Genomic DNA, 21110 nt, shown 5'->3' on the forward strand with positions numbered 1-21110 from the left:
ATGCAGAGGCGGAACTACCGGCAGTGCAGGCAGTGCACTGCACTGGGGCCCGCCTCTGTCCAGGGGCCCAAGCATGTAATGAGTCAAACTGACTCATTACATGCCGCTGTACGCTGCAGGCAACCGCTGCCCGCAGCGCACAGCCGCCCGGAGATAGGAGCTGAGCAGCGGTACAGACGGGGGAAGGAGGAGGGAGCCGGAGGACGGAGCCGCAGCAGCGCTTTGTTACTGGTGGAGGCGCTGCTGCTGCTGCTCCTCTGCTTCCCTATAGGCTGTCTTCCGAGAACAGCCTATAGGGAAGCAGAGGGGCAGCAGCAGCAGCGCCTCCACCAGTAACAAAGCGCTGCTGCGGCTCCGTCCTCCGGCTCCCTCCTCCTCATTCTCTACTGCCCGGGAATCGTCGTCTGACGCAGCTGCACCGAGGAGCCTGAGGGTAAGTATAATTCTTCTTTCTTTCTTTCTTTCTTTCTTTCTTTCTTTCTTTCTTTCTTTCTTTCTTTCTTTCTTTTTCTTTCCTTCTTTCTTTCTTGTGCCTGCCTGCCGCAATGTGTAAAAAGGGGGGACTACCTGCCGCAATGTGTAAAAAGGGGGGACTGCCTGCCGCACTGTGTAAAAAGGGGGGACTGCCTGCCGCAATGTGTAAAAAGGGGGGACTACCTGCCGCAATGTGTAAAAAGGGGGGACTGCCTGCCGCAATGTGTAAAAAGGGGGGACTACCTGCCGCAATGTGTAAAAAGGGGGGACTGCCTGCCGCAATGTGTAAAAAGGGGGGACTGCCTGCCGCACTGTGTAAAAAGGGGGGACTGCCTGCCGCAATGTGTAAAAAGGGGGGACTACCTGCCGCAATGTGTAAAAAGGGGGGACTGCCTGCCACTATGTGTAAAAAGGGGAATCTGCCTGCCGTAATGTGTAAAAATGGGGACGCTGTCTGCCGTAATGTGTAACAAGGGCACGCGGTCTGCCGTTATGTGTAAAAAGGGGTAATCTGCCCGACGCTATGTGTAAAAATGGGGAATCTGCCTGCCGTAATGTGTAAAAAAGGGGGGCTGCCTGACGCTATGTGTAAAAATGGGGAATCTGCCTGCTGCTATGTGTAAAAAGGAGGAATCTGCCTGCCGTAATGTGTAAAAATGGGGACGCTGTCTGCCGTAATGTGTAACAAGGGCACGCTGTCTGCCGTAATGTGTAACAAGGGCACGCTGTCTACCGTAATGTGTAAAAAGGGCACGCTGTCTGCCGTAATGTGTAACAAGGGCACGCGGTCTGCCGTTATGTGTAAAAAGGGCACGCTGTCTGCCGTTATGTGTAAAAAGGGCACGCTGTCTGCTGTAATGTGTAAAAAGAGGAATCTGTTCGCTGTAAGGTGTAAAAGGGTCTCTACCTGGTGTAGTGGTGCTACTGTGCGGCGTAATTTGAATAATGGAGACTACTGTGTTGGTATTATTTTGTGGCCACACCCCTTCCCCACGAAGCCACGCCACTATGTATTTTTGCGCGCGCCGCACTGCCCCCGGGGTGGACTTGGATGGGGGGGGGGCCCAAAGCATTTTGTCGCACCTGGGCCCACCGCTTGCTTGTTCCGCCACTGGCACCATGCATAGGTATAAAACATATAACAAACTGCATAAGTACAGAATGGTACCGACAACAACATAACTTTAGATGTATACATAATTGTATATAGGGGGTATACCGCACAGGAGGATATCAAAGTATAAACTGGATATTGTAATTGCCAAGATACAATAATAAAGTGGGAAAAGGCAATCTTTTCCAATCAATGTTATTTTTGGTGGTGCACCCTGAGTCAGTAATAAAACGTCTGGCAACAAAGGAGAAAAGAAGACTCTTTTGTGGGTGCACTCTTAAATGATTTTAAAGTATTGAGAATAAGATAGTTAAAAAATCATTGAATTTTTATTCGTGTCTTAAGATAAAACATAAAGTAGTTGGACACATGATTGCAAAGAAGAAAAAATACACTGAATAAGTCAATAATGCCAATATATATTGGATAATAATTGTGAGCTGTCTAGGCTGAATCAAATCTACAATAAACAGTAAATCCACAAATTTAACTCCAAGATCTGCCTGCGCGAGAGAGATATGATATGAGCTGTGCAAGAGTTACAATTGTTGCAATTAGTGGCAAAGGGACAATTCTCAGTGCAGCTATCAAAAAAATGGTATATCAGATTGAACCTGCTGATTGTCTTGGAGGAGTGAGAGTCCCGAAAGATAGTGAAAGTGAGAAAAACAGAGACAGGTGGGCTGTGAGATTTTGTACAAGGGAGCATTCAATTTTGAAGGTCTCTACACGTAAATCAATTTACGTGTAGAGACCTTCAAAATTGAATGCTCCCTTGTACAAAATCTCACAGCCCACCTGTCTCTGTTTTTCTCACTTTCACTATCTTTCGGGACTCTCACTATTGATTCAGGGTTCTCCCTGTCTAATGATGGCAGCAGATCCCCCTTCTTAGCTCTCCTCCCAGGGCCCTATACTATCTCTCATCACTCAAGAATATTCGTGAACTCTCATCAGTGATTCTAGAGCACAAGATTATCGGTACCTTTTCTACTATCATACCACACTGGAAACGCCCGAACCCATCCGATCTTGGAAGCTAATCAGTGTTGGGCTGAGTCAGTACTCAAGTAGGAGACTTTTGAGGAATATTCGGTGTAGTAGAAATTTTCGGGCGTTCATGCTCTTTGTCTAACGCTGACAGCAGATTCATCTTTTGTATCAAATTCTACTCTTTTCCTCTCCTCCAAGACAATCAGCAGGTTCAATCTGATATACCATTTTTTGATAGCTGCACTGAGAATTGTCCCTTTGCCACTAATTGCAACAATTGTAACTCTTGCACAGCTCATATCATATCTCTCTCCCGCAGGCAGATCTTGGAGTTAAATTTGTGGATTTACTGTTTATTGTAGATTTGATTCAGCCTAGACAGCTCACAATTATTATCCAATATATATTGGCATTATTGACTTATTCTGTGTGTTTTTTCTTCTTTGCAATCATGTGTCCAACTACTTTATGTTTTATCTTAAGACACGAATAAAAATTCAATGATTTTTTAACTATCTTATTCTCAATACTTTAAAATCATTTAAGAGTGCACCCACAAAAGAGTCTTCTTTTCTCCTTTGTTGCCAGATGTATACATAATTGCAATCCTCAGAGTACATAATTATGTAGAGCACAGGGGAGAGGGCCCTGCTAGTGAGAGCATTCAATCAAGAGGGGCTATGGTGGACAAGCATTCAAGTAAGAAGAGCTATGGTGGATAAGCATTCAATCAAGAGGGGCTATGGTGGATAATCAAGAGGTGATATGGGTGGACACAAAGAGTATGAGTGGGGTAGATTGTTAAGTGCAGAGGTTAGAGATTAGGAGAGGGGATGGTAAATTCAATAAAAAAAAACAGAGAAGATATTCCAGAGGTTGGGAGCAGCATGGGAGATGCAATATAAGCAAGAATGGGAGAAAGTAATTCGGTGAAGAGGCAGTCATTGGCAGAACAAAGTGGACAGGAGCCAGTGCAGTGACTCTCAGAGGGGGCAGCAGCTATAGTGTAATATGTTGGAAACATGAGGCGGGTAGCAAAGTTAAGGATAGATTGTAGAAGGGAAAAATGGTAAATAAGAGGAGTGGATTACAGTAGTTACGGCAAGAGATGATGAAAACGTCAATATGAGATTTAGTAGCTCCCAGGGTGAGAGAGGGATATATTTTAGAAATATTAAGGAAGTCGTAACAGCAGGTTTGGGAGAAACAGGGCCGGTTCATGCCCTTTTGGTGCCCCCCGGCGGGAAATAGGGGGCGTGGCTTCATACAGGGTGCGTGGTCAGTTACGTCACCTGTACAGTAGAGTAGCGCCGCTGAAAAAGAAAAAATAATAATTAATACTTACTATCCCCGCTCCCGACCGCTGCAGACCTCCGCCGGCGCCGCTCCTCTCCTCGGATCTGGCATAGACAGACACTAGAGGTCAATTATGACCCCTAGCGTCTGTCAGTCCCACAATGCTGTGCGGTGCGCGATGACGTCATCGCGCACCGCACCGCAAAGGTCCTCTCCACGAAGGGAAACTAGACGCGTAGCGTCTAGTTCCCTTCACAGCGGGGAACCAGCGGGGGACTCAGCGGGCAGCGGAGGGGCACAGCAGTAGCGGATCTTGCCATGGTGCGGCGCCCTCCGGAGGGCGGCGGCCCGGGCAAAAGTCCTGCTTGCCCATGGCAAGATCCGCTACTGGGGAGAAAGATGGATATGGCGGCGGGGAGAGAGGGGGTTAAGAGTCCAGGATGACTTGTGGAACAGAATGTTATCAACGGGGAGGGATAGGGGGAGAAGGGGAGACCTTGGCTGGTAGAAAGACAATGACTTCGTCTTTGTTACTATTGAGTATCAGGAAGCATTGTGACATCCAGGACAAAATATTAGTATCTTAAAATAAATAGTGTTTCATAATGTTAATTAATGTTTTATTAAAGATACTAGTGTTAATCGCATTATCTCATGTAATCAAGCTATGCATGTAGTGTATCTATGACTTCGTGTGTAATTTATTTAAAAAAGTGCCCTGCATTTGTATGCCTAATGATTCTTCACATCAATTAATGTCATTCAAATAATGATGTTCTTATCCGCTACATTACCAGGTGTGAATTACCCATACTGTTTGTTTCATTTATAGCTGCAACCTAACATGTCCAGCCGGCCAATTTGGGATTAATTGTGACCTGTACTGTAGCTGTTATGATGACAAGTGTGATCCCATGACTGGAGCCTGCCACATGGGTGAGTTTGAAATATGCTGTTTAAAGCAACATACATACATTTATGTATTAATTACTATTTATTTGCATATAGCTATATAGCACCCCAATATTATACAGTGCTGTACAGAAAAGCACTAATGTCAATTATATACGTGCAGTAAATTGATAATGCTGACTACAGATATAGGGTGGGATTTACTAAGCATCACATTTATTTATTTATTAACAGTGTCTTATATAGCGCAGCATATTCTGTTGCGCTTTATAATTAGAACAACAGTAATAGAACAAAACTGAGTAAAAAGTCAAACAGACAGACATAGAGGTAGGAAGGCCCTGCTCGCAACCTTACAATCTATAGGGAAATAGGCATTGATACACAAGGATAGATGCTACCTATTGCATAATGGTCCACCAGATTGCTAGGTTCTTAATGGGTTTTATGATATGATCACCCAGCAGTGTTGGCCAAGGGTCAGGAAAGAAAGACAAAATATGTTACGTTTTGTGTACTGTACAGAGAGGATGTAATTAGATAGGGAAGCACTGAAGGTTATGTGGGTGGGTCTGGAATTTGATAGGCTTGTCTGAAGAGGTGAGTTTTCAAGGAATGTTTAAAGGTTTGGAGATTAGAGGTGAGTCTTATTCTGCATGAGAGGGCATTCCACAGAGTGGGTGAAGCCCGGATAAAGTCCTGTAATTTTGAGTGTGAACAAGTAATACGTGTGGGTGAGAGACGCAGATCTTGTACAGAGCGGAGAGGTCGGGTAGGGAGATATTTTGAAATGAGTGAAGAGATGTATGTTGGTGCAGTTCGGTTTATAGCCTTGTGTGTAAGTAAAAGTATTTTATATTTAATACAGTAGAATACCAGTAACCAATGGAGGGATTGACAGAACGGATCTGCAGACGATGAACGTCTAGCGAGGAATCAAAATTGATTGTAGTGGTGAGAGCCTATGTTTGGGAAGACCAGTCAGGAGGCTATTACAATAATAAATGCAGGGAGATAATGAGAGCATGGATTAGAGTTTTTGCTGTGCCTTGTGTAAGATATGGTCGTATTTTGGATATGTTTCTTAGATGTATGTAACATGATCTTGAGACAGATTGAATGTGGGGAACAAAGGACAGTTCAGAGTCAAGAATGACGCCTAGGCAGCGAGCTTATGGGGCAGGGATGATTGCTGAGTTATCAACAGTGATAGAGATATGAGGTTGGTAACTACTATTGGCCAGTGGAAATATAATTAATTCTGTTTTGAACCACAATTTGATACATCCTGCAACTTATTGGTACATATCAGTGTTAATATCACCAGTATGCAGGGGTGGATTGGGAACAAAAAGCGGCCCTGGAAAAATTTGTACTAGTGGCCCCACATGGGCAGCACCAGAGGTGTAAGGTCTAGCCATGGGCCATGGCAGCAGCACCCTCCCCCCAAGACTTTCCAGATAGTGGGGATGTCCAGCATCAAGGGGAAGTTAAAAGGAAATAAAATTAAATGTTTTAAGCACATTATATGATACACCTTTAGAATTTAGGAAACGATATCATTCTTTAGAAAGATATATTTTCTTGCTTATTACACCAACCGTATCCCAATCACTATTCACTCAATCTTATATGATAGCCAAGCAGGCAGTCAGAGCATACACTAGATCAGCTGCAATCACCGGCTATCAGGCAAAGTCATTTTCATATATATGCAAATTGTTTGGCATCTTATTCATTATGTCTATAAATAGGACCACATGTCCTCAAACAAAACAGGCCCCGCTGGTGCGTCGGCCCACTGGGGATCTTCCCTGTAGACCCTATGGCCAATCCGCCTCTGCCAGTATGTCCTTAGAAATGTGAGTAAAAACGCAAAGGACAGCTCCCGATAAGAGAAGGACCTCGGATTTATAATCTCTTATATTTCTGAGAAACTTGCATGAGATCTTTGCTAGGCCAATGGCCAAATGAGGCCTTATTGATTTTCTCTTAACAACTTATGTTTTTACATTTTGTAACCGGGCAGTGGTCAGTAAATTGTGGTGTAAGGGGTGGGGAACCTGTGCGGTTAGTGTTGTGTTTAGCAGTCAGGAGGCCCTAACATGAAGGGGGCAGTGATATGATAGGGGGCAGTGGATAATGTTGCCCGACCCCTAAATTCGCCCCTGCTATTGTCTTCAATAATGTCTACAATAAATTACATTTTGTGCCCATCTAACCCATTCCCTGCAGTGTCAGAGAGCCTGTTCTTTCAGTTAACTGCATTAGATTAATTACACTGCCAAGCTCTGACTGCCACAAAAGTGCACTATTTTCCTCTGAAAGTAGGTACAGTCCGAGATGGGAGTACCAATGAGTGGGAAAAGGTAATGTTCAAAGTAAACAATTTTTGTATACTGTATTGAGTATTATTCTAGATATATTTGTGGGTAAACTATATGTAGTACAGAAATATATTTACAAGTTTTCTGACTACATGTGTCACTCTCATGCTGAGAAGTTGGAAATAGTGTCACATGAAACAGAGGCACCTGCAAAGGAGCATGTAGCGCCCAGTGATAATCATACACACCCGCCTGGGAAGCCGAACAAAGTGATGGACCCCTGCCTAGTTATGAGATCCACACCTGCCTGCCAGGCAATGCATTGGTATGCACATGAATACTGTACTATCAAGCAATGCACTGCTTTATTCATAGCACTGTGACGTGCGGTGAGGTGAGGCAGACACATTTCCTGTCATAATAACGTTTGCACCAGAGTTTTGACTGTATATAGTATAGGAAAAATACAAAGAATATGTTAGAAATATCTTCTTTGTATTATTCTAATCATTTTTATAGTCTGGAGCAAAATATCTATGGCCTCCCCTGCCTACCTTATCCGCACATCTCTGATCAAAGCTCACCAAATCTCCAGGAGTTTATGCACCTGTGTATAATGCCCACATGAACCCTTTGGCTCATATATTTTGTGCAAATTTGGCTCTGGTAGTAGCCAGTGCTGCTTCAGCCATTTACCTCACCGCACGTCCCTGTCATAGAATTATAATGGAACATATAGTACAGCATAGATAATGTTCCCAAATGTCCCAGTTTTGCAGAAAGTTTCCATTTTCTGTTGACATTATTTAATTTGTAAATCAGATTATTGATGCTGCTAGAATTATATAATCAGTGAGAATTGGTTGCTGTAATTGTTTTACATACAGTATATAAGGTCTGACATTTTTTCTAAAAAATGCATTTCTCTGGTGGTGCCACAATGTGAATGAAAAACAACAACCTTCCTAAATCTAAGTGCAATATCTTTTCTTCCAGGCTGTACACCCAATTGTTTCTGTGTGTCTTCCCTTTATGTAACAGAACTTCTGCACCTACCTATATATGAGACAGTCTCTCTTCCCTAATACGCATGCTATGTCACATACACGTGTCCTCCCTCATCGTTGCTGCAGTCACGTTAAACAGCCCTTCTAGTCGCGCCTAGTCCCAAGCGCATTTACTAACGCCAAGCATCTTTTTGTGTGTTTTCTTCCCTGAAAATGCATCTTTATTAGCATTGCTATGCGAGTAAGGTGCACATGCAGACTACTGTGCGCTTTAGCGATGAAAGTAAGACCCATTTTTAGAGAAAGAAGATGCTCTGTGCTGGCCAAATTGCATGTGAGCTGGCGCTTCTCATTCATCCTATGTGCCACGGCCCACGACTCATAACATATGGAGGCTAGACGAGGAAGGACGCATTTGTATGTGTCAAACATGTTAATCTCTTACCACGTACTTGCCTTTACTACAGTCAGATCATAGGAGGCATGGCAGCTTTAGTGGTAACACCCTCTGGTATCTTTTTCAGTGGGGCTGCCAGATACAGAAAGCCCTAATAAACCGGCACCAGGGCTGTGGTCACATGGGGACTAATTCAGATGTGGCTGGATGTGTGGCACATAAGGCAGAAAAGTGACGTGCGGTGGGGTGTGGCAGGTGAGACAGAGCCTTTCCTGTCATACTAATGTTTGCACCAGAGTTTTGACTGTATAAAGTATATGAAAAATATGTTAGAAATATGTTAGAAATATCTTCTTTGTATTAGTCTAATCATTTTTATAGTCAAAACTCTGGAGTAAAAAGTCTATAGCAGGTGAGGCAGTGCCTCCCCTGCCTATCTTTTCCACACATCTCTGATCAAAACTTACCACATTTCCAGTAGTTTATACTGCTGCACCTGTGTATAATGCCCAGATCTACGCTTTGGCTCATCTATTGCGTGTAAATCTGTCTCTGGTACTAGCCAGTGCCTCCTCAGCCATTTACCTCCCTGCACGTCCCTGGGGCAGAGTACCGAAGTTCGGTACTTAGCATATGTGCCAAACCCATACTGTGCATGTGCTGCACAGGTCCTGCGTCTTTGAATGCACTACGGCTGCAGAATGTCATTGATTGACAGTCTGCTGCCATTTGGGGGTACGGAGGGCACCTCTCCATTTTGGGGTAGTGCAGAGGCCAGCATCTTTGTTGGAAGACGGATATTTCCTGGCCCCTTTGTAGGAACTGAGGTGTCACAGGTTATTTGATGCATTCTAGGACACAGCTCGGATCACTAATGCATGCAGGAGGCATCTACTCATATCAGACGCCTTCTGCTGCATTACCATACTAGTGCATCGCTGCTGCTGCTTCCATGAATCAGGCCCATGGGGTCTAATTCAGCATTGATCGCAAAAGCAAAATCTTTCTCTAATGGGCAAAACCATGTGCAGTGCAGGTGTGGCAGCTGTAACATGTGCAGAGAGATTACGGTTGGGTGGGGTGTATTCAAACAGAAATCTAAATTGCAGTGTAAAAATAAAGCAGACAGTGTTTACCCTGCACAGAAACAAAATAACCCACTCAAATCTAACTCTCTCTGCACATGTTACATTTGCCCCACCTGCAGTGAACATGGTTTTGCCCATTAGAGAAAGATTGTGCTTTTGCGATCCACGCTGAATTAGGCCCCATGTTCGCAAAATTCAATGCTTACATGGTGTCTTTCATCTTACCTTTCCCCGATCTGTAAGAATTTGAAAGCTCAGGAATTGTGGCGCCTCCCATCTCTTGTGCATGACTTGCCACATATGCATAAAAGGTGACTTTATATCTAGATCTATTCCAACATTAGAGTGAGGAAGTGTTTCATCCAGCAGGCAGCATAACAAGCAATTTTATTTGCTCCTCCTGGGACAGTATTCTTGGCTTGCATTGTCTGGCAGAAATTGAACATCTGATAGTGAGAAGAGTGTGGAAACGAGTTAGCCTTGCCAATTGAAAGGTTGATTTATTGGACTTTAGGAGTACTTCTTACCGTAATCCTAAGCACAGGAACTTTTGGTGGGTCTTAAAATATTTTGAAGTAGTTTTTTATATGATCACAGGGCACACACTTTTTCTGCTATTGACTTGTTAATGGTTTAAGAGTGTTTTTATAATGGTATAAAACGTTCATTGAGAAAAAGTATACAGTGTATTTGGGAAAGGACCCAGGTGTTGATGTAATACTTGTGAAACATTCACTCAACTATTATATTTGGATGTTTTAAAATAAGCCTAAATAGTTCATTTATAGTTTGTGCTGAGGTCATTTTGGAAGCTTAATGATCTAATTTCTGTGTTTTTACACTTTGACTTGTAGGGGATGTGCTATGTTTGTGTTCCATAAAGTAGTACTTGCTTTATAATTGTGTTTGATGTGGAACTGGACAGGCACTGCCATAGTTCATCTGAAAGGCTGGTAAGGGTGAAAAAAAAGCATGAGAACTTCACTGCATACGTGCCCAATTTCCATGTTTATCAGGCAAATCACATACAGCTAAAAATAAAACGTAACTAGGTCTCTCTCATAAATGACCGCATTTATTCTGAACATTCTATTCATTTTTCTACATATTTTGGTTTGGGCAGCACAGTGTTATTGTGCTCTTTTGACGTCATACAGAATAAAGGTTATTTCAAAAACTTCTGCGTTTACATTACTGACTCTTCAGATGAATGATCAGAATACTTGCAAATTGCATTTTCCCAGAACAGTTACAGCACGATAAAATGTTGCAGTAGACATCAATGGAAACATCTGAATACAGTTTACAGGAATATGTTAAGCATGTCATATTCAATGCATATAGCATATGGTGTACATAGAAAACACACTCCCCCCCTCCCCCCCCCCCCCCGATTACTTTACCAGACACAGAATACATCATATGGAATAAAGAGATATCTTACTGCATAGTAATCTACTTATACAGAAGAGCTGACAATTCAATTTGCACCTAGCACACATGAAAAGTACAGAAGTGTTCGCTATACAAAACAATAACCATGTTTAACTACTTCCAGGTCCAGGGGTCAAGTTATTATTTACACTACCAGAAAATATCCATGTTGCAGCATATCTAAATTTACTGAATGGATGGTCATGGGCAGAGGCCTATTAAGAGAGAAGGGGGCCCATGTGCGGTCTCTGTCCAGGTACCCTCCTCTCTAGCCGGCAGTACATTACTGAGTATTAGAAGTCTCTGGCGCCATGCACAGGCCTCCAGGGAATGGCATGCTGAAAAAACGGTCACAGCACCATTCTCCCGGTGATTTGTGCAGCGCTGGGGCTACCGACACAGGACTCCGGAGAGGTGAGTATTGAAGAAATAGATCCCCGTGAGCCCCGCACACCCTGCACCATTAAAGATATGCCACTGGTTGTTGGCTTCAAGAGCGAGTGCCACTTTCTACAAAAGAAAAAAACATATATATTTCTCTGACGTCCTAAGTGGATGCTGGGACTCCGTAGGGACCATGGGGAATAGCGGCTCCGCAGGAGACTGGGCACAACTAAAAGAAAGCTTTAGACTACTGGTGTGCACTGGCTCCTCCCACTATGACCCTCCTCCAGACTTCAGTTAGAATCTTGTGCCTGGCTGAGCTGGATGCACACTAGGGGCTCTCCTGAGCTCCTAGAAAGAAAGTATATTTTAGGTTTTTTATTTTACAGTGAGATCTGCTGGCAACAGGCTCACTGCAGCGAGGGACTAAGGGGAGAAGAAGCGAACCTACCTAACTGGTGGTAGCTTGGGCTTCTTAGGCTACTGGACACCATTAGCTCCAGAGGGATCGAACACAGGACCCGACCTCGCTGTTCGGTCCCGGAGCCGCGCCGCCGGCCCCCTTACAGAGCCAGAAGCAAGAAGTGTTCCTGAAAATCGGCGGCAGAAGACTCCTGTCTTCAACAAGGTAGCACAGCTGCAGTGCTGTGCGCCATTGCTCCTCATGCACACCTCACACTCCGGTCACTGATGGGTGCAGGGCGCTGGGGGGGGCGCCCTGAGGGCAATATAAGACACCTTGGCTGGCAAATCTACACCATATATAGTCAGGAAGGCTATATAGGTATAAAAATACCCCTGCCAGAATTCCAGAAAAAGCGGGAGAAGTCCGCCGGAAAAGGGGCGGGGCCATCTCCCTCAGCACACTGGCGCCATTTTTCCCTCACAGCTCCGCTGGAAGGACGCTCCCTGGCTCTCCCCTGCAGTGTACAAGCTACATAAGGGTAAAAAAGAGAGGGGGGGCACTAAATTTAGGCGCAGTATATATAATATAAGCAGCTATAAGGGAAAAACACTCATTTATAGTGGGATCCCTGTGTTATATAGCGCTCTGGTGTGTGCTGGCATACTCTCTCTCTGTCTCCCCAAAGGGCTTTGTGGGGTCCTGTCCTCTGTCAGAGCATTCCCTGTGTGTATGCGGTTTGTCGGTACGGCTGTGTCGACATGTTTGATGAGGAGGCTTATGTGGAGGCGGAACAGATGCCGATAAATGTGATGTCACCCCCTGCGGGGTCGACACCTGAGTGGATGGTGCTGTGGAAGGAATTACGAGACAGTGTCGACTCCTTGCATAAAAGGTTTGACGACATACCAAATGTGGGACAGCCGGCTTCTCAGCCTGTGCCTGCCCAGGCGTCTCAAAAGCCATCAGGGGCTCTAAAACGCCCGCTACCTCAGATGGCAGACACAGATGTCGACACGGATACTGACTCCAGTGTCGACGACGATGAGACTAATGTAACTTCCAATAGGGCCACACGTTACATGATTGAGGCAATGAAAAATGTGTTACACATTTCTGATGTTACCCCGGGTACCACAAAAAAGGGTATTATGTTTGGAGAGAAAAAACTACAAGTGATTTTTCCTACATCTGAGGAATTAAATGAAGTGTGTGAAGAAGCGTGGGCTTCCCCTGATAAGAAACTGGTAATTTCTAAGAGGTTACTAATGGCGTACCCTTTCCCGCCAGAGGATAGGTCACGTTGGGAAACATCCCCTAGGGTGGATAAAGCGCTCACACGCTTGTCAAAGAAGGTGGCACTACCGTCTCCGGATACGGCCGCCCTGAAGGAATCTGCTGATAGAAAGCAGGAGGCTATCCTGAAGTCTATATATACACACACAGGTGTTATACTGAGACCTGCTATTGCTTCAGCATGGATGTGCAGTGCTGCAGCTGCGTGGTCAGATTCCCTGTCGGAAAATATTGATACCCTAGACAGGGACACTATATTGCTAACCGTAGAGCATATTAAAGACGCACTCTTCTACATGAGGGATGCACAGAGGGATATTTGCCGGCTGGCATCTAAAATAAGTGCAATGTCCATTTCTGCCAGGAGAGGGTTATGGACTCGGCAGTGGACAGGAGATGCAGATTCTAAAAGGCACATGGAAGTTTTGCCTTATAAGGGTGAGGAGTTGTTCGGGGATGGTCTCTCGGACCTCGTTTCCACAGCAACGGCTGGGAAATCTACATTTTTACCCCATGTTCCCTCACAGCCAAAGAAAGCACCGTATTATCAGGTACAGTCCTTTCGGCCTAATAAGGGCAAGCGGGTTAGGGGCGCGTCCTTTCTGCCCAGAGGTAGAGGGAAAAAGCTGCAACATACAGCCAGTTCCCAGGAGCAAAAGTCCTCCCCCGCTTCCTCTAAGTCCACAGCATGACGCTGGGGCTCCACAGGCGGAGCCAGGTACGGTGGGGGCCCATCTCAAAAATTTCAGCAGTCAGTGGGCTCGCTCACGGGTGGATCCCTGGATCTTTCAAGTAGTATCTCAGGGGTACAAGCTGGAATTCGAGACGTCTCCCCCCCCGCTGTTTCCTCAAATCTGCCTTACCAACAACTCCCTCAAACAGGGAGGCAGTGTTACAGGCAATTCACAAGCTGTATTCACAACAGGTGATAGTAAAGGTGCCCCTACTTCAACAAGGACGGGGTTACTATTCCACAATGTTTGTGGTACCGAAACCGGACGGTTTGGTGAGACCCATTTTAAATTTGAAATCCTTGAACACATATATAAAAAAATTCAAGTTCAAGATGGAATCGCTCAGGGCGGTTATTGCAAGCCTGGACGAGGGGGATTACATGGTATCAGTGGACATCAAGGATGCTTACCTGCATGTCCCCATTTACCATCCTCACCAGGAGTACCTCAGATTTGTGGTACAGGATTGTCATTACCAATTCCAGACGTTGCCGATCGGTCTATCCACGGCTCCGAGGGTCTTTACCAAGGTAATGGCCGAAATGATGATACTCCTTCGAAAGAAGGGAGTTTTAATTATCCCGTACTTGGACGATCTCCTGATAAAGGCGAGGTCCAGGGAGCAGTTGTTGGTCGGGGTAGCACTATCTCGGGAGGTGCTACAACAGCACGGCTGGATTCTAAATATTCCAAAGTCACAGCTGATCCCTACGACACGTCTACTGTTCCTGGGGATGGTTCTGGACACAGAACAGAAAAAAGTGTTTCTCCCGGAGTAGAAGGCCAAGGAGCTGTCATCTCTAGTCAGAGGCCTCCTAAAACCAAAACAGGTGTCGGTGCATCACTGCACGCGGATCCTGGGAAAGATGGTAGCTTCCTACGAAGCAATTCCATTCGGCAGGTTCCATGCAAGAACTTTTCAGTGGGACCTGTTGGACAAGTGGTCCGGATCGCATCTTCAGATGCATCGGCTGATAACCCTGTCTCCAAGGACCAGGGTGTCTCTGCTGTGGTGGCTGCAGAGTGCTCATCTTCAAGAGGGCCGCAGATTCGGCATACAGGACTGGGTCTTGGTGACCACGGATGCCAGCCTTCGAGGCTGGGGGGCAGTCACACAGGGAAGAAACTTCCAAGGACTGTGGTCAAGTCAGGAGACTTCCCTGCACATAAATATTCTGGAACTGAGGGCCATTTACAATGCCCTAAGTCAGGCAAAACCCCTGCTTCAAAACCAGCCGGTACTGATCCAGTCAGACAACATCACGGCGGTCGCCCATGTAAACCGACAGGGCGGCACGAGAAGCAGGACGGCGATGACAGAAGCCACAAGGATTCTCCGATGGGTGGAAAATCACGTGTTAGCACTGTCAGCAGTGTTCATTCCGGGAGTGGACAACTGGGAAGCAGACTACCTCAGCAGGCAGGACCTCCACCCGGGAGAGTGGGGACTTCATCCAGAAGTCTTCCAACTGATTGTAAACCGTTGGGAAAGGCCACAGGTGGACATGATGGTGTCCCGCCTAAACAAAAAGCTAGAAAAGTATTGCGCCAGGTCAAGAGACCCGCAGGCGATAGCTGTGGACGCTCTAGTGACACCGTGGGTGTACCGGTCGGTTTATGTGTTCCCTCCTCTTCCTCTCATACCAAAGGTACTGAGGATAATAAGGAGAAGAGGAGTAAGAACTATACTCATTGTTCCGGATTGGCCAAAAAGAGCTTGGTACCCGGAACTTCAAGAAATGATCTCAGAGGACCCATGGCCTCTGCCGCTCAGACAGGACCTGCTGCAGCAGGGGCCCTGTCTGTTCCAAGACTTACCGCGGCTGCGTTTGACGGCATGGCGGTTGAACACCGGATCCTGAAGGAAAAGGGCATTCCGGAGGAAGTCATTCCTACGCTGATTAAAGCTAGGAAAGAAGTAACTGCAAACCATTATCACCGCATATGGCAAAAATATGTTGCGTGGTGTGAGGCCAGGAAGGCCCCAACGGAAGAATTTCAGCTGGGCCATTTCCTGCACTTTCTACAGTCAGGGGTGACTATGGGCCTTAAATTGGGTTCCATTAAGGTCCAGATTTCGGCTCTATCGATTTTCTTCCAGAGAGAGCTGGCTTCACTACCCGAAGTTCAAACTTTTGTTAAGGGAGTGCTGCATATTCAGCCCCCTTTTGTGCTTCCAGTTGCACCTTGGGATCTCAACGTGGTGTTGGATTTCCTAAAGTCACATTGGTTTGAGCCACTTAAAACCGTGGAATTGAAATATCTCACGTGGAAAGTGGTCATGTTGTTGGCCTTGGCTTCGGCCAGGCGTGTATCAGAATTGGCGGCTTTGTCATGTAAAAGCCCTTATCTGATTTTCCATATGGATAGGGCAGAATTGAGGACTCGTCCCCAATTTCTCCCTAAGGTGGTGTCAGCCTTTCATCTGAACCAACCTATCGTGGTGCCTGCGGCTACTAAAGACTTGGAGGCTTCCAAGTCGTTGGATGTAGACAGGGCCCTGAAAATTTATGTTTCCAGGACAGCTGGAGTCAGAAAGACTGACTCGCTATTTATCCTGTATGCGCCCAACAAGTTGGGTGCACCTGCTTCAAAGCAGACTATTGCTCGCTGGATCTGTAGTACGATTCAGCTTGCACATTCTGCGGCTGGACTGCCGCATCCTAAATCAGTGAAAGCCCATTCCACGAGGAAGGTGGGCTCTTCTTGGGCGGCTTCCCGAGGGGTCTCGGCTCTACAACTTTGCCGAGCAGCTACTTGGTCTGGGTCAAACACATTTGCTAAATTCTACAAGTTTGACACCCTGGCTGAGGAGGACCTAGAGTTTGCCCATTCGGTGCTGCAGAGTCATCCGCGCTCTCCCGCCCGTTTGGGAGCTTTGGTATAATCCCCATGGTCCTTACGGAGTCCCAGCATCCACTTAGGACGTCAGAGAAAATAAGAATTTACTCACCGGTAATTCTATTTCTCGTAGTCCGTAGTGGATGCTGGGCGCCCATCCCAAGTGCGGATTGTCTGCAATACTTGTATATAGTTATTGTTTAACTTAAGGGTTATTGTTGAGCCATCTGTTGAGAGGCTCAGTTGTTGTCATACTGTTAACTGGGTATTGTATCACGAGTTATACGGTGTGATTGGTGTGGCTGGTATGAGTCTTACCCGGGATTCAAAATCCTTCCTTATTGTGTCAGCTCTTCCGGGCACAGTATCCTAACTGAAGTCTGGAGAAGGGTCATAGTGGGAGGAGCCAGTGCACACCAGTAGTCTAAAGCTTTCTTTTAGTTGTGCCCAGTCTCCTGCGGAGCCGCTATTCCCCATGGTCCTTACGGAGTCCCAGCATCCACTACGGACTACGAGAAATAGAATTACCGGTGAGTAAATTCTTATTATATATATATATATATATATATATATATATATATATACATATAAACAAATTGTAAATAAAATAAAATAAAAATAATAGTAAGATAACGTTTATTTAGTTTATGGATAAAAAATAATTTATTTAATGAAATAAAGTTATTTTCCTACTGCCCACTATAGATGGGTGGAACAATGGGTATTTTTGGGTGGGTGTAACTTTAACAAAGACATAGGGGTAAATTTACTAATACCCCTTTCACACCGCACAAATAACCCGGTATAGACTCGGCATATTGCCGGATCGACGCGGGTCAGCGTGCGGTGTGAAAGGGGCATAGCTGAAATCCCGAGTCACCTGACCCGGCAATTCAACCCGGGAATAAAGCAGTGTTATACCCGGGTTGAATACCGGGTCAGTGGATGCGTAAACGGGCTCCCGGGTCGATGCGACCCGGGACCCGTTTACTACAACAGGGAGAGGCGGCGCGGAGATGATCTTATCTCCCAGTGCCGGCTCCACCTCCGCCCCCGCTGCAATGGCAACCCGCCCGGCATATTGCCAGGTCAGGGAAGCCAGCAGCAGCGGCGAATGCTGGATCCCACCCGGGAAGGACCCGTTTCCAATTTCCAGGTGGGATCCGACATGGGCAGTGTGAAAGGGGTACCAAATGGGAGTTCTATTTAAGATGGGATGTTGCCAATAGCAACCAACCAGATTCCAGGTATTATTTTCTAGAAGGTGCTAGATAAATGAGAAGTAGAATCTGAATGGTTGCTTTGGGCAACATCCCATCTTAAATAGAACTCCCATCGTAGTAAATTTACCCCATAGTGTTTGGGTAAGAAGTGTGGAAGGATGGGGACACTTAAATGTTTGTTATAGCAACCGTAACCTCTAGTTCAGTTCTTGCTTGAGCTTATGATAAAGCCATATTAATAAGGAGTATTGTATGACAATGTGTGTGGCATAATCACCAGGATTATTAACCAGCGGTAAATCAAATTTTAATCACTAAGACAATAGAGGTCTCTAAAAAGGGACACAATGTGACACACAATCTTTTCCTTTAGATGCTGCTGTTATTTCAGTGGTGAATATGCTTTCATATAGCATGCTACTCAGTAAACGTTTATAACTTTGTCATAAAAAATATTTCCTTGAGGTGACAATTTTACAACTACTGTTTAACTTTAGTGTGTGAATTTATCCTTCTTTTGGGAATACAATTACTGTGTAAAATAGTCAGTGTCTGCAGCCTGCTATGGATTAGGCACTATAGCTGTACATACTAGTACTATATAATGAAATGTTAATACTGTAAATAAATACAAGTTTCTAAATCACAATTAAGTCTGTGTGATGGGACGATATTGCGTACGAATGTACAATTTCACTGCGTAATTCGATGCATCGTGTGCACATTGTACGTGTTTTGGGTACAATTACGATGCGATGCGCGTCCCCGTGGGTCGAATGTGGCATCCTCAGATCATACGCGCAGCCCATATTATCCGTCGTAATCGTATGCACATTGTACCTTGTTTTATGCACATACAATGCATCGTTCCATGTAACATTCGATCAGCGTCATTTGAGTGGCATTTCCAAGACACTCCCACCCGCCATCTTGCTTAGGCACCGCTGAGGAGAGCTGAAGAGCGCGAACACAGCATCAGGCCCTGTATCTTCTGATTACAGCGGTATGTATTTTTTTTAATACACACTGTCAACCAATGTTTGCTCAGGCTTAAACAGGATGTATTTTTGTCCTAGCACACTCTGATCACCCACAATGTTTTGTTGCAGTACTGACACACCCTGATATATTTGTTAACATACTGTATACTGCTAGTGTCCACCCTTGTTTTGCACGGCCGTATATACACATACTGTATCCCAGATTATTTTGTTTAATTCTATGCTGGGTTTTTTTTTCAAATGTGAATTTGCAACTGTACCCCAAATGCATATTATTTCCTACTGTCTTATCATGGGGTTGTCATTTCTCAACTGTACCCCAAATGCATATTATTTCCTACTGTCTTATCATGGGATTGTCATTTCTCAACTGTACCCCAAATGCATATTATTTCCTACTGTCTTATCATGGGGTTGTCATTTCTCAACTGTAGCCCAAATGCATATTTACTGTTACTGGATTCTCGTGCAGTATTGTTATGGATAATGCTTTTCACATGCCATTTTGCTACTGTACCCTAAATGCATATCTACTGTTACTGGATTCTCATGCGGTATTGTTATGGATAATGCTTTTCACATGCCATTTTGCTACTGTACCCCAGATGCATATTTACTGTTACTGGATTCTCATGCGGTATTGTTATGGATAATGCTTTTCACATGCCATTTTGCTACTGTACCCTAAATGCATATCTACTGTTACTGGATTCTCATGCGGTATTGTTATGGATAATGCTTTTCACATGCCATTTTGCTACTGTACCCCAGATGCATATTTACTGTTACTGGATTCTCATGCGGTATTGTTATGGATAATGCTTTTCACATGCCATTTTGCTACTGTACCCCAGATGCATATTTACCGTTACTGTATTCTTATGTGGTTTTTCTATGCTCATGTGGTGCAAAGGTGATTTTACAGATACGATACTGCATCCCATACTAGTCAGGTACATATAAGTGCATTATATGTCATTTAAATGGTCAAATATGGATTCCATTCACACAAAATGCACTATTTGTTCATTTTTATGATTTTTTTTATTTTTAAATTGTTCTTTGTGTCAGTGACATTTTTTTTTGCACATTTCTATACGGGATCCGGTCTTTAGGTTGACACTGTCTAGGTCTACCACTATTGGTCGACAGTAAGTAGGTCGACATGCTTTCTAGGTCGACAGGGACTCTAGGTTGACATGACAAAAGATCGACATGAGTTTTTCAAATTTTTTTTACTTTTTCATACTTTACGATCTACGTGGACTACAATTGGAAATGGTAACCTGTGCCGAGCGCAGCGGTAGCGGAGCAAGGCACCTTGCCCAAAGTTCACTCGCATGCGAGGGGACACGGTGCACTAATTGGGGTTCCCGTAACTGTACGGAGAAAACGACACCAAAAAAAGTAAAAAACTCATGTCGACCTAGTATATGTCGACCTAGAGTCCCTGTTAACCAAGAAACCATGTTGACCCACTTACTGTCGACCAATAGTGGTCAACCTAGACACTGTCGACCTAAGTCTAATCTACCTAACTTACCACACCCTTCTATACATAGGTAATCATATACATTTAAAATAACTGATAGCTGTAAAAACCAATACAACTTTATTTACAAAAAATAAACTGTAATACAATTGAAAATTTGGTTAAGTCAAGCTAGGCCCCCATTATTTACGGGCCACAATAGTCTAATCCTCTGGCCACCCTCACTGTTGGGGGTGGCCAGAATACTGGTCTTTTTAGGGCCCACAATTTTGTAATCTTTTAGCCACCCTCACTGTTGGGGGTGGCCAGAATAATGTCCATTAATATAAAACGTCTCTATTTTATTTCTAGATATGTCACTTGATAACGAGTGCAACTATATTGCTGGTTTTATTTCGCTCTACAAGCAACATGAATGCCTGTGGCTTGTAAAGTTAAGAGAATACGCTAACAAGATCAAGTGCACACAGGCATACGAGGAGCTCGCTGCATATAGCAAGCCCTTTCAGACACAACATCTGTGCTATGGATCAGAGGTCGGGAGCGAGGACTGAGGACATCTATCAAACAAATTTGTGGTACTATGACCATATACTGTTCACCGTCCAACAGGAACCAGTCCGGAGATCTATGGTCATCATGGTTGAGAGTGAGGAGGTTGGTGCCGAGAAAGAGAATATTGGTGAATCGCCTG

General features: G+C 44.7%; 1 protein-coding gene and 1 pseudogene across 1 annotated transcript in view; both read left to right on the forward strand.

Moving 5' to 3' along the window:
* SCARF2 (scavenger receptor class F member 2) overlaps positions 1-21110 on the forward strand; it is a 435907-nt gene that overhangs the window by 273036 nt on the left and 141761 nt on the right. Inside the window, exon 7 of the mRNA XM_063913161.1 lies at positions 4710-4813. Coding sequence (XP_063769231.1) covers positions 4710-4813 — 104 coding nt within the window. The remainder of the gene's footprint in view (positions 1-4709; positions 4814-21110) is intronic.
* LOC134935637 (5S ribosomal RNA) lies at positions 2577-2695 on the forward strand (annotated as a pseudogene).

Source organism: Pseudophryne corroboree, chromosome 1 (genome assembly GCF_028390025.1).
Source record: "Pseudophryne corroboree isolate aPseCor3 chromosome 1, aPseCor3.hap2, whole genome shotgun sequence".
Taxonomy (NCBI): domain Eukaryota; kingdom Metazoa; phylum Chordata; class Amphibia; order Anura; family Myobatrachidae; genus Pseudophryne; species Pseudophryne corroboree.